The following is a 13,029-nucleotide window of genomic DNA, read 5'->3' as shown; positions in this document are numbered from 1 at the left end:
GCGGGTCGCTCGGCGGGCACTAAGTTATAGTGGAAGCGTAGGGCTTGGCCACTGAAGGTTCGTCGTTTAGGTGACGTCAATACGCGGATTCGGGAATGACGGCAGTTGATCATGACCGATTGAGTCCGAATAAGTAAAAGGCCTTCTTGGTTTCTTTCTTTATTCGGGTTGGTTCTCTTGGCCATATCTCATCTTAGTCTCCTTCTGACGTCTTCATCTTTTCAACTGAAACAAATTCCTGCTTCCTTGTTTTAATCTCGACTGTTCTATAATTTGCGATACTCTGTTCTTCTTTCAGGAAGCAAGTACGCCGCTACTCTCAACTCTAACACTGTCCATAATCCGCATCAACAACTACATCCACACCGAATATCACCAAGTATGGGGGGTACTCACCATGAACCTCTCGGGTCCATGGGTCCTGTCGAGTGGGAACAGGTGCCCCAAGATGATCTCAACGAATTCATCGCCGACATCTTCTCCGAGACACAGACTGTTGTAGAATCTATTCCGGGCCCAGCACCAAAGGAATCCTCAACCACCGGAGGGCGCGCACGTTCGAAGACGGAATCAGCGGCTTCAGCTCCAGAGGCCAAGCGAGCTCTGACGCTACGACAGACGGCCGAGGCTATCAGCCATTCGCAAGATCTACAGAAGGAGTGGAAGGAGATCAAAGTTAACGCCAAAGATAATCCTCTTGGGATCAACGTCTACAAGCTTGGCGCCAAAGATGGACGAGGCGCATGGTTTGCCCGAAGAAGTGTACATGAGGGACTCTCGTTTGACGACTGGAAGAAGGGCCTTTCAGTTGAGTTTTCGGAGACGATGAAGGTTCAAGGTGCTCCTGGCAGTGGTAACATTCGTGGCATTGGTGCCGATAAGCGGGTTGAGGAGAAGACCATCGGTGATCATGGCCACCTGCAAGGTAAGTCGAGTCATACGATCTGTACACGAATACTTCGGCAGCTAACATCCAATAGTCTTTCAACTATCTGCCCAGTTCCCAGGCCCGACTGCCCCACGAGACTTTGTGACGCTACTTTTGACTTCCGAGACCTCCGTGAGCCCCGGCCAAGGATCACGCCCTCTTCGGCAGTATATGATAGTATCAAAGCCGTGCGAGCACCCCGAATGCCCTCCTCGCCAGGGTATCATCCGTGGTTACTACGAATCGGTTGAGGTTATTCGTGAAGTCCCTATCGACAACTTTGCATCCAGGAGATCACTGTCGTCGGCCGATTTACTCGAACGAGACGAGAACAAGTCATCGAGCCAAAACCCCGGCACTGAGCCGAAACCTCTCAACAAACCTTCTACGGCTGTTGAGTGGCTCATGGTTACCCGTAGTGATCCTGGTGGCAGTGTCCCGCGCTTTCTTATCGAGAAGGGAACGCCACCAGGAATCGTCGGTGACGCTGGCAAATTCTTTAAGTGGGTGACTTCGAAAGCAGCGCATGGTTTTGCAGAGCCTGAAGAACCTGTTGCGGTACCAAAGACAGCCGGGGGCACTGAAGCACCTGTGTCAGAAAAGCGACAGCCTTCAACTACACCAGCCCCTACAACTAACATCGAAGCGAATAAAGTTGAGACTGTCAATTTGCAGAACCAAGACGACCCATTCCCTGGAAGCAATGGCCTGTATGGCGTTATAGCTGGTGCCATAGGCGCTGCCAGCTCTTACATTCCTACTAGCTTATTAAAGACTTGGGGAACTGGGTCTGACATGGCGTCCTCGGATACTAATGGATCGGACATCCATGCCATTGCTGAAGAGCACCATGAGGTCGATAGCGATACCTCGTCGATCCGGAGCTTTGCGTCTGCGCTGGAGAAGAGTGTGACCGCTGAGGGCAAGGCAAACGGAAGCGCAGTTGAGTCGCACTCTGAAACTTCCCACTCCAACCCACAACAGTCGCTGGCCGACAAAGAGCTTAAGAAGCTTGAGCACAAGAAGAAGAAGCTCGATGAGAAGCTGGCCCGCATAGAGGAGCGTCGGCAAAGCAAGCTTGTCGGTGATAAGGAGAAGGATGCTACTATGCTGGCTAAGCTGCGCGAGAAGCATGAAAAGGAGGTAGCCAAACAGGAGGAAAAGTACCGACGCGAAATGCGTAAGCTCGAGGAGAAGCGTGAGCGAGATCAACGCAAGGCTGAAGAGCGACGACGCAAAGCGGCCGAGCAGGAGGAGAAGAACAAGCTGTCTCTTGAGCTCGAGCGCGTACGTGCAGAGAGAGATGTCGCTCAGCGTCAGATTGAACTCCTTGAGGGCCAAGTCGGAGAGTTGCAGGCACAAAACACAATGCTTGTTCGCAAATTGGGTAAGAACGGTTTGCTGGACGGCATTGGTTCTCCAGCGTCGTCTGTCAAAAGCCTGCAACGAGCCAACACGGAAATTTGAGATACCATTGTTAAACATTCGGTCCTGCTAGATAGAGAGGGGGGGTTATGATGGACGACTACTACTATTCACATGCGGCACGCATCACTATTTTACTGCATGGCGTTGAGGTGCACTTATTTTGATAAAATACAAATAGCATCAAATCATTACTTTTTTTTTTCGCTGTTACTCGGTTTTTTTTACTCTATGCTTGTGTAATCCTCTCAAGAGGCTGTAATAACAGACCTGACATGTGTCTCTGTCCATTATGTAGAGCGCTGCTCGACTTGTTGATACTCTCACAAAACTCGGCATTGGCGTGATGTCTTGTCAAGGCAGCAGATGCACGGATGACCCGCGACAAGATTGCAAAGACCTCTGGCTTTGATCCGTAACCAAGAGGTCCATCTTCTTGACTTGCCAGACTTTGCGTGGCTTCCAGACCTGCGCTTGTCCACGTTGTTAATGCTTCAAGAGCAGAATCGCTCAAGTCCCACTCAAGGCTTTCATAGACAGAAATCCATCTCTGTGTCTCCCTGACCTCGTCAACGAAGAGGTTCTGTTCTTCGATCACGAAAAGAGAGTCATCAAACTTCATCGCCTCTTGTAGTTGATCCTTGACAGGAATGACGTTCAACTCGGGGCGTGGGTATCGGGTGTCGCCCATAATACGACTCACGATTATCTGGCGGAACATGGGGTTGTCGCCGAACCGTTGTGCAAGCCATGAGAGGAGACGGTTGGCAGCTTCGATGGGTACGAGGGCTTGACCCAGAATACTCTTGACAGCTGCAGTTCCAGCGTCGCGGATTTCATCGTCATCGTCGTTGAGGGAATCGTAGAGGGCGAGGATGGCAGGAAGATGTTCTTCGCCAGCCCAAGATTGCTCTGTTCCAATGCTGTTGAAGAATGAACAAAGGGATTCAACAGTAGCTAAACGAGTATCGAAATCCTTTATAAAGTTAGCCATCAAGGAGTAGAATTCGAGCTCAGCTTTTGTCTTACCTTGTCATCCATACCAGCGTCGGCGACCATGTGGCCCCAATTCTTGATGCCCTCCGCAGAGGTGGCCTTTGCCTTACTCATTATGGCTGTGATACAGCCACTAATTCTGACAATGGCGTTTGCGAGAGCCGGGTTCATAAGGCTCAAGGGGAGACTGTTCCAGATCTGTGAAAGCAAGTCTGCTGAGACCAGACCAAAGTTTCCGCTCTTGATAACTTGGTCGAGAATGTCGGTAAGATTTTGCAAAGCAATAACACGAGGCTCTGCAGGGCCAATCTTGAGACAAACATCATGGTAGAGGTTGCAGAACTGGTTTACCTCTTGCTCAGAAAGGCGAGAGGTGTTCCAGAGCTTGGGGATAGTCTCGAGACCGGCAACTATAGTGTTGACACCCATAGTCTTGCTGAGAAGTAGGGTGTTGATGTCCTCAACCTGGCCACTGCCCTCGGCAATAGAGTGTACCTCATGGATCACGCGCTGTGCTCTGAGTAAAGCGCCTTCCCGCCTGTTGAAGGCTGGGAACTCGAATTGGAGACGTTCAGCAGTACCAGGCCGGGGAAGAGCTCGTACCAAGTTCACAACTTCAAGGTATCCGGCAGGAATTTCAGGGGAATCAAGGACCTGGATCTCACGCCAGTACTCAATCAGGAATCCAGAAAGTTTAGGTGTATCCTCTGTTCTTTTGTCAGTACATGAACCTGATGTGTAGTTGTAGTGTATCTTACGCTGTAGTTGTTCGGGCATGACCTCACTCAATCGGTCAATAGTGTACTTGAGTGCCAAGAGAACACCATGGACGTGGTTCTGGACATTTCCAATTTGAGAACGAACAGACGCGGCAGCCAAACTAGTAATAGCATCAAGCCACTGGGCATGTAGAAGACAGGAGCAGAGAGTTCGAGCCGCAATCTCACGAACGTGCCACACAGGACTTGCCAGGTACTTGGCAATATGGACCTGAAGCTCCTCACGAAGGACTTCAGGTGGGCCAGCTCTTCGAATGATATCGAGTGCTGGGAAGACTGACTCTGCTGCTGCTGAACTTGCGGCAATGGAAGCCATCATCTGGTGGCCCGACTTGAGGAGGTGGAGTAGAGTCGTGGGCAAAGATGGATAGCGGTGGTAAGCGATGCGGTTGGCTTTTCCATCCCATCCTGCCTCCATGGTAGCCTTGCTCTGGTGAGAGCCAAAAAGACAATCAATGAGACTGCGAAGAAGAATCAAGCCACAGTTTCGAATTGCCCAGAGCTCAGACTTGAGGCCATTCGCTGCCAGCTCGAGACATTGCGGTAGGAACTTCTCAGACTTGTTTCCGATGGACGTCAAGAAAGAGCTCTTGAAAATCTCCTTCAAACAGTTGTATGCGTGAACTTGAGGGAGATTTGAGCCATCTGTCTCGGTAACACGGGCTTCTTGGCTGGCGATTGCCATAAGTTCTGACATGACTTGTTCAAAAGAGGGCTTGGCAGCGTTGGCGGACAGAACGCCTGTCATCATGGCAGGGATACCAGCAGAGCGTCGAGTCGTTGACACTTGAGCATTGATGGCTTCTAGGGTACCCTTTTACGAGTCAGTTTTAATGTCTCTCAAAATCGGCAGGCTCTATTTGCGAAGAGAAATTGATTGTCGAGCATATTTGACTTACAGAGTACCACTTCTCGAGCAGAGTTGTGCCATTTGCAGCGTCGTCTTCTCCCTGGTTTAAATGCTTAACCAGCTGGCAGCATGTTGAGAATGTCAAGGCGACGGTAGTGAAAGCGCCTCGATGTCTAAGAGTGGCGAGTTGGGTGAAGGACAGGTTTCCTATCCTTTCATAAGCCTCTCTAGATGGGCAAATTCTGCCTTGGCGAGATCGTTGCTTAATAGACATAATCAAAATCCTCATAAGGTTACTGCCGTGTGTTAGCCAATCGAGTACAGTAAAGAGCTTTGAAAACTAACCTTGCTTCGTGAACTGATCGGAAGCTATAGCTTAGCACATCCTTTGTGTCGATGCCGTCAACCTCCTCCAGCTCCTGAGGAAGATGGCCCTCGGGCGAGTCGTCGCAGAGAATGTCACGAACAGCTGCCCAAACCCGCTCACAGCAAGTAACAAGAGTCTCCTGAAGAGCTTGTACGGACTGCAACTCGCTCTCGGAGAATTGGAGCTCTGAAACTACCTGCCACATGTAGCACAGAGATGCAAAATCTCCGTGGAGCGGCGCGTCTAGCACTGCTCTGCCGAGGTCTTTCTCAGCCACTGCTAACCGACCCTCAAGACCGCCAATTAGCTTTGAAAGAAGAGCAACACGTTGCTCCTCCTTCTCAGAGAATCGGTACAATAGCTGGGATACTCTAGCTACACCGTCTGAATGATCAGCTCGGGCGGTCTTGTGGGCAAGCTCTTCAGATCGCTTCAGCAATTCGGTAAGCTCTTCAGCGGGGCTCATCTTGTCCTGCTGAGCCATGAGATGGAAGTTCCTGTAACGGCTGTCCGAGAAGATCCATTTCATCACAGTAGCTGCATGGCTTCGAATATCGTCAAAGGGATCCATGATCAGGTCAGATAATGCTCGGAGCCATGAGCCACCGAACTGATCGAAGAAAAGTGTCTGATCATCCGCAGTCTCCCACGTCTTTGACTTTTCTCCCTCCATTCGAAGAATGAAGGTGACTGCCTTGAGCGAAGCGCTGTGCCGTTGGTAAGACGCGGTGGGCGTCAACTCGCTACACAAGAAGCTCATATACCAGGAAAGGAACTTCTCGTGGTATTCCAGGCAGTGGACCAGCTGGGCTTCCGGGAGCGAAATCAAATTGGTTCGATATAGGATGTGTTGAGACTCTTGTGTTTGTCCTGGCTGCTCCTTTTGCTTGCGAGCAGCTGCTCTTGGGATGCTCTTCTTGAGCACGAATATAGCACCACGAACTCTCTTGAACATATCTCTCACCTTGCCAGCCACTTCGTTTCGGAACTTGGCATCCGAATCAGCAAAGTATGTTGACAAATGCTTTTGTAGCAGAGAAAGAGCCGTTGACGAGTATGGTCGTGTTGTGGATGGTGAGCTCATCAGTAGTGACAGAGCCAGTGATCGAACTTCATGAGATGGGTGAGCCAGAACACTTTCAAGCACCTTTTCATCAAGGACAATTGAGGAGTCGCTGTCTGCGGACTTGTCATCTCCCAGTGCTAGGATCACTATTAGTAAGGACCAGTAAATAACACATCTTCGAACGTACCGGGCTCTTCCACCAAACCGACCTTCTTGCCAATTTCAAGAGCAGCCAATTGTAACAGAGCTGGGAGGTTGAGATCAATCTCATCTCCTGCAGAGACTGCTTCATTTTCGTTCATTCTCTTCAAAAAGCCCAAGGCTTCTGCCTTGTCGGCCTTGAAAAGGGGTAAGAAAATATAGTTCTTAACAGACTCCAAAATTGACGGCTCCTCGTTGACGGCCTCGAGAAGCCATTTGTGCCATGTCTCGATGCTCAGCTGAACTTGTGTCTCTTGTTGGTCTTGGCTTCGTAGACCACGGTATAAGCTGACGATAAATCTTCCCGCCGTAGGGCAGACAAAGTGAAGTGTCATCCAGTGGAACAATTCGAAAATGAATGTTTTCCATGCATCCAAAGGATCATGCGAGTTGTTCTTTTGTTGGAGAGTGACATAGCTGGACTGTATCTCATCCAGGGTAACAATATCCTTGGTAAGGAGGTGATCCAATGCCTTGATAGCAGACTTAGCCAGAGGCTTAGATGACTTTCCAGTTACGATCGACACCAGATTATCCAGGATGGCTGCTTTGGTCGCTTGGCCTGCTTGCTCGTCTGGGTTTCTCCTGATGAGCTGAGGAAGCAAATCGAGAACAAGCTTCATGGAACGGTGATTATCCGACTCATTCCACTCAACATAAAAGTTGAAGAGCTTGATAGTAACGTCTCTAGAATACGCCCAGAGTCTCAGGCTCTGATAGTGCGACTTTGACGACTGTTCGACAAAACCACAGAGTTTCACACACGAGTTGCCTGAAGATCCTCTAGGTTGAGCAGCGCCTTCAAGGAGTTTTGTGAAAATTGACTGAGCCCAACTACATATGATTTCTTTTTAGAATATTTACATCAAAATGGTCTTGGAAGAATTGCGCACCTTGCCTGGTCTTCACTTGGCTGTTCCTCGACCCATTTTGAAATATGATTCGAGTTGGCGATTAAGTCGTCAACTTGCTGGGACGTATCTTTCATTTTGGTGGTTGAACCTGCAGTTGCAGAGCGTGGTACAACACCTAGCGATTCCAATGCCTGAAAAAAACAAGCAAAATCCCCAGAAATCTGATCAAGTCCCAGATTCTCTTAGATTCTCCTTCGCCTGATTAATTCGTCCTCGCAAAAGCTTGACTGACTTCGACCGAGTGCCATAGGTTAGCTCTCAAAGTTTCAATCACGTGAAAATTGTCGTGAGGAAAATCTGCCCTTCCGAGCCCCACTTCCCTGCGCACTTTCCCACTAAATCGAAAAATCGCCCGCTGGAAAGATTCTTTCCTCAACCCACGTTCTGATCACCATTAGATTATACGCCTATCTATTGGGAGACTGCCAAAATGTCTAAAATCACAGTCGGTACGACACATTCAGCCAGAGAATATCTTCATTTTTTTTTTTAAAGCAGACTGCTAACCGCGATGCAGCTAATGTCCGAACCCAGGTCGGAGAGCTCCTTGAGTACTCCAATGAGACCAAGAAGCGAAACTTCCTCGAGACCGTCGAGCTTCAGATCGGCCTGAAGAACTACGACCCCCAGAGGTAGCTCTAGACGAAATGAATATACCTTCTTCAATGGCTAATATCTCTACAGAGACAAGCGTTTCTCCGGCTCCATCCGTCTCCCCTCCATTCCCCGCCCCAACATGTCCATCTGCATTCTCGGTGACCAGCACGATATCGACCGAGCCAAGCACGGGTAAGGAACCGTTCTGAATTGTTTTGAAGAAGTGGACTCTGACAAATCTTTACAGTGGTGTTGACGCCATGTCCGCTGATGACTTGAAGAAGCTCAACAAGAACAAGAAGCTCATCAAGAAGCTCGCTCGCAAGTACGATGCTTTCGTCGCTTCCGAGGCTCTGATCAAGCAGATCCCCCGTCTCTTGGGTCCTGGTCTGTCCAAGGCCGGAAAGTTCCCTACCCCCGTTTCTCACGCCGATGATCTTACCGGACGTATCAACGAGGTCAAGAGCACCATCAAGTTCCAGCTCAAGAAGGTTCTCTGCATGGGTGTCGCCGTCGGCAACGTCGAGATGAGCCAGGAGCAGCTTGTTGGTAACATCATGTTGGCCATCAACTACCTTGTCTCCCTTCTCAAGAAGGGCTGGCAGAACGTTGGAAGCCTTACCATCAAGGCTTCCATGTCTCCCCCCAAGCGCCTGTACTAAGCGTGTTTCTTTGGCCTTTGCCTGAGATGGTTCGGCAACTGAGTTCGCCGAAATGCGGACCGTACAGCTTAGACTAGGATGGCAGGAAAATAAACACAACCGAGACAAACCACATCGTTTTTAAGACCTTGATAATAGTGAGAGTGACGTAACCAAACCTATGTTTTTAATAGAGCTTAACCAGGGCTAAGGCTCAGTGCACTGGTGTTAACAAGCTAAATCGAGTTTGTGCTTCATGTTGGAGAAATATTTATTTCTTAACTGTATACTTCAAATCAAATCAGTAATGAGGTCTCAAATATATCTTCATCGAATGCTCAGGAAGTAAAACATTTTTTTATATGTGAATACTCAAGCTAATAGCCGATAATCGGATAAATAGCACGGTTCAAGCCAAAATAACACATCAACCGTTGGATTTTGATTTGGCTCGCTTCTAAATCCCTGTCAAGCGACTTCAATGACGCGAGCCGCTCTTTTTTTATTATTTACATATACGTAGTGACAATCTCCGACACATTTGTTGCGGGGGTGTAAGCAGGGTTGTATAAGCGAAGCCTCTTGGTGGGGGAAGAAATGCGTATTGCAAGTGCTCAGGACATTTCAAATGATTGATGCTAATTTCAATGACCTTCAGTGGAGATATGAAAACGGAATATTCATAGGATTTGCCCCATTAGTCCAGAAAAAAATGGATCGTCATTAATGTTCTAATTCATTCGTGACAAAGGAAAAGATTCGTGCCCCCTTTTTTTCACTTTGGACAACTTTTTGTTACCCTCCAAGCGACGAGCCCCCGTCGCCCAATAACCCTGGCCAGGGTGTCCCAAACGCCATCGTCCCCAAAGTCCAAATCATCCAGGTTCAAATGTTTCCTGTAACGCCAAACCTCTCTAAATCGTAGCCCCTCCAAGCCCTTGTTAGATAGGTAGGGATCCAGCCACGTCGCTGATGCTGGGGCGATGAGATATGTGCCGTTCTTCTCCTTCAGATACTCCTGGTTTCGTCTGTCGGCGGGAGTGTCGCATGTAGCGAGTTGACTGAGTTGCTCCAGGAGTAACTCACCCTTGAGACCCATAACGTCTCGAGTTGTCAAGAATTCATTCTTGCCATTCAAAAGCCAGATAGGCGGTGTATAAGTCTTCCACCAGATCGCCTGAGTCGCATCTGGTTGCTGACTCAGGAAGACCTGCCCCGGCACCACTCCTCCTTGGTGGTAGATTCCCATCAATGAGCCAAGAGCAAGGTTAAAGCCGATCCAAACTGCTGTAAAGATGTAAAAAACTGTTTGGTTTCGAGGCATTCTGATCGATGACAGAAATAGCGGTACTGTCGGCAGTAGAAACCTCGCTTCTTGATGCTGGAACGCCGATAAAACAACTAATCCAGACATTGCAGACCAGAGTCGAATGGAGAGCTTGGGCCTGATTACCAATAACGCGGCAGCTGGGCCCAGCAACAATGGTAAATTCCCCACCAAGTGCTGGTACCAAGGATGAAGGCCATGCTGGGCCAGATTCTCGGTTGCTGAGTTGTACTTGAAGTTGTTAAGAGGGGTGATCACTGGTCTATGGATCAAGTCGGTCCATGTGACAGAATCTGGCAGGTAAAATGCGGTGTCTAGACCGATTGCGATGACAGTTGTCACTGCTGCAGCTAGGGTCAAACATACGAGAGAAGTAGGCCTTGGATGTATTAGCATGTGCATGTGCATATATTCCCCGCCAAGCGCAAATAGGTGACTCACCTTTTCCAGAATACTGGAAGCAATCGAAGGCCTGGGACGACAAGAAACGCTGGAAATGTGATTCGGTTGAATACACCAAACACTGCAACTATTCCAAGTACTGTGGCAGATAAAACACATGACCGTTGCTGTGGGTTGAATTTTGTCAGCTGATATCCCTGTTAGTGGTGATGGTGTGCAGTAACGAACCCGTGGGTCAGCAACTCGCTGGATCAGAACAAGACTCCACGCAACAACAAGTGTTTCTACTGAATTTGAGAACGTGTGTGTCTGGTAGGTCCAAGTCACGTAGGACGATGCGACTAGGAGAACGGCAACACGGCGGTGCTTCGGCGAGGGGATCAACTCGTGCAACGCCCAGTCTTCAAGAACGAAGCTGATGGCAAACATGAGAACGCGCAACGTCCAGAAAACTGCAATAGGTGGAATCTCGCCATCTTGTCCATTGCCGATCCATAGCCATCGGAGAAGAAGCATAGGAAGACCGTAGACAGGCCATAACGGAAAGACGCTTCGGATAGGGTTTTCGCTCGTGAATTCCCATGTGTGACGAACGGGATAGCTAAAGATTTGTCCTGATTTCAATGGTTAGTGACAGTATTCCCAGTAGTACGAAAGTGGCATGCAGATAGATCGGGAACGCATCCATCTGTATCGCACCGCACTGGTGTTTGGGGGAGCGCTCTGCTGTGCGCCGTGGTCCCCAAATACCTCCGGGGGTGAGCAACGTACCAGCGATGACCTCAGGGCCTTGGAAGTTCTCATCCGGGTGTAGATAGCTGGGTGAAAGCGCAAACCACAGCCTGATAAGGACGAGAGTAAGGTATGTGCGCCGCCACATAGTTTGTTCAGAAGTAGGAAGTCGAAAGTGCGATCATGAGCTTAGTGTCAAGGCGCAAATGCATCGAGCGCCCGCAGAAACAACCCGGAGGAAGAGGGCCAGGTCGTCGAATCGCAATGCGATTAAAGTCGACTCAACAGCTGGCGCAAAGGTGTCGCAAATTCGAAGATGGGGAGGTCGTTCAAGAATCGGGTCGGCCTAGAATTCGAGGCGAAGCAAACAGTAATCGTATCGTATTCGCAGAGTATGCATGCGGTTCTGGAGCTGCTGGTCTGGAGGACGGAGAAAGGTAGATCGTCTATTAGGTGGATGTATATATTCAAGATACGACCCCAACGCTACAAAGGTTTTCCGAGAAAGAAGAGGGACAGACGATGAATCAAAACAAGAAATGGGGAGAAGATGGATGAGTGATGTAGGTAGGTGAGAGTGTAAGTGCAGTGCAGGTGTAGGTAGGTAGGTAAAGGGAATGGTGAAAAGGTATGGAGCTCGAAATTCAGGTCAAGTTTACCTAAATCATGGAACCTCTGAAAGTGACGCCCACCCCCCACTGATAGGATACAGCACCTCAAGAGTGTCACCACACATCACCTCATGTCTTCATGGAACTAGGATCAATCATCATGGATCAGCACAGAGAGGCCCCAGGGCCCAGGGGGAAACATTTCAGGCCAAGGGCAAGCGTCAGCTTACAACGTGGCCAGTGGGAGAAGACGCCGCGTGCCGGGATGAGCAGCGCTAGCTGAATCTGATGGGCCTTGGGCTACGGGCACCTAGGGGAAGGGATGATGAGGTGGACGGCACTAGAAGCTTTTTTTTCTTTTAGGGGCTCCCTGACCTTGACCTCCATGGATTCATCACGGGCGGGACAGAACAGGCCAAGACAGGGGGAGGCGATTCCTGGGGGCCTCCTGAAGACGATCTATTAAGTGTCGGGTAGGCGATCAATGTATGTAATTAATTGTCTTGCATGTGTTGAGCATTGATAAGTTGCAGAACGCGGCTGAGACCTACTATCGTGAATGGTATTCTTTATCAGGATCCGAAACACAACAACGTGCTACAGCAACCAAAAGTTTAACGCCAGGAGATGCAACCTTTAGAAAACCAAACAACAAAAGCTCTAAAGCCTTGTACATGGATGTCATGGATCGTCCATTTCATCTGACCCACGCTAAGCCCGTTGCAATTAAAGATCAAATCATTATGGGTGTTGATTTGTCAGTTGACAGCCACCGGCTTTGAGCAATTACCGTGACGATGGCAATCTTGAATAATTATTAATTACACCTTATCCCGTTTACTCCATCATGGCCTAATTTCTTGGTAGTGATGGCATGGCTTGTCCTTGTCCACTGCCAGTGCAGGCCTCCATCTCAATACGTTCGTTGGTTTATTACCAAGTCTTCCTCTTCCCCCGGCGAATCGTCCAACGCCTGTCCATGTATGGCAAACGAGTCGCACGATCCTCCTGCAAGACAACATCCATGAAGTGCCTGAGCGAGCTCGAGTACGGATACTATTGACATGCAACGCCCGTTTTCGGTGTCTTGAACATGGGTTAGACTAATCATGTCCATGTCGTCCTACCACTGTGTCAAACATTCATATAGCTTTCAATATGCCCATCGGCATCATCTATGTGGTGGAATGACG

The 13,029-nt window shown here is 49.2% G+C and overlaps 4 protein-coding genes across 4 annotated transcripts; 2 read left to right on the top strand and 2 right to left on the bottom strand.

The window, feature by feature from the left end:
- The first annotated feature begins 223 nt into the window (after nucleotides 1–223).
- FGSG_13017 (uncharacterized protein) lies at nucleotides 224–2,423 on the top strand. The gene is made up of 2 exons (XM_011328291.1): nucleotides 224–925; nucleotides 981–2,423. The coding sequence occupies exons 1-2, from the start codon at nucleotides 382–384 to the stop codon at nucleotides 2,393–2,395; spliced, it is 1,959 nt and encodes a 652-aa protein (XP_011326593.1). The 5' UTR covers nucleotides 224–381; the 3' UTR covers nucleotides 2,396–2,423.
- Nucleotides 2,424–2,582: 159 nt separating this feature from the next.
- Nucleotides 2,583–7,600, bottom strand: FGSG_06925 (uncharacterized protein; the record flags this gene model as incomplete). Its single annotated transcript, XM_011328290.1, has 7 exons — nucleotides 2,583–3,329; nucleotides 3,383–4,056; nucleotides 4,108–4,942; nucleotides 5,028–5,274; nucleotides 5,324–6,548; nucleotides 6,599–7,446; nucleotides 7,506–7,600. 7 exons carry the CDS (start codon nucleotides 7,598–7,600, stop codon nucleotides 2,583–2,585), a joined length of 4,671 nt encoding a protein of 1,556 aa, XP_011326592.1.
- A 305-nt stretch (nucleotides 7,601–7,905) lies between these two features.
- FGSG_06924 (60S ribosomal protein L10a) lies at nucleotides 7,906–8,902 on the top strand. Its single transcript, XM_011328289.1, has 4 exons — nucleotides 7,906–7,975; nucleotides 8,044–8,158; nucleotides 8,211–8,315; nucleotides 8,371–8,902. Exons 1-4 carry the CDS (start codon nucleotides 7,957–7,959, stop codon nucleotides 8,783–8,785), a joined length of 654 nt encoding a protein of 217 aa, XP_011326591.1. The 5' UTR covers nucleotides 7,906–7,956; the 3' UTR covers nucleotides 8,786–8,902.
- A 637-nt stretch (nucleotides 8,903–9,539) lies between these two features.
- On the bottom strand, nucleotides 9,540–11,373 carry FGSG_06923 (GPI mannosyltransferase 4; the record flags this gene model as incomplete). The annotated part of the gene is made up of 4 exons (XM_011328288.1): nucleotides 9,540–10,441; nucleotides 10,533–10,614; nucleotides 10,722–11,107; nucleotides 11,265–11,373. The coding sequence occupies 4 exons, from the start codon at nucleotides 11,371–11,373 to the stop codon at nucleotides 9,540–9,542; spliced, it is 1,479 nt and encodes a 492-aa protein (XP_011326590.1).
- Nucleotides 11,374–13,029: the final 1,656 nt, after the last annotated feature.

The sequence above is a fragment of the Fusarium graminearum genome, chromosome 4 (assembly GCF_000240135.3).
Source record: "Fusarium graminearum PH-1 chromosome 4, whole genome shotgun sequence".
Taxonomy (NCBI): domain Eukaryota; kingdom Fungi; phylum Ascomycota; class Sordariomycetes; order Hypocreales; family Nectriaceae; genus Fusarium; species Fusarium graminearum.
Note: the sequence above shows the minus strand (reverse complement) of the source record. Positions and strands in the feature narration are given on the sequence as shown.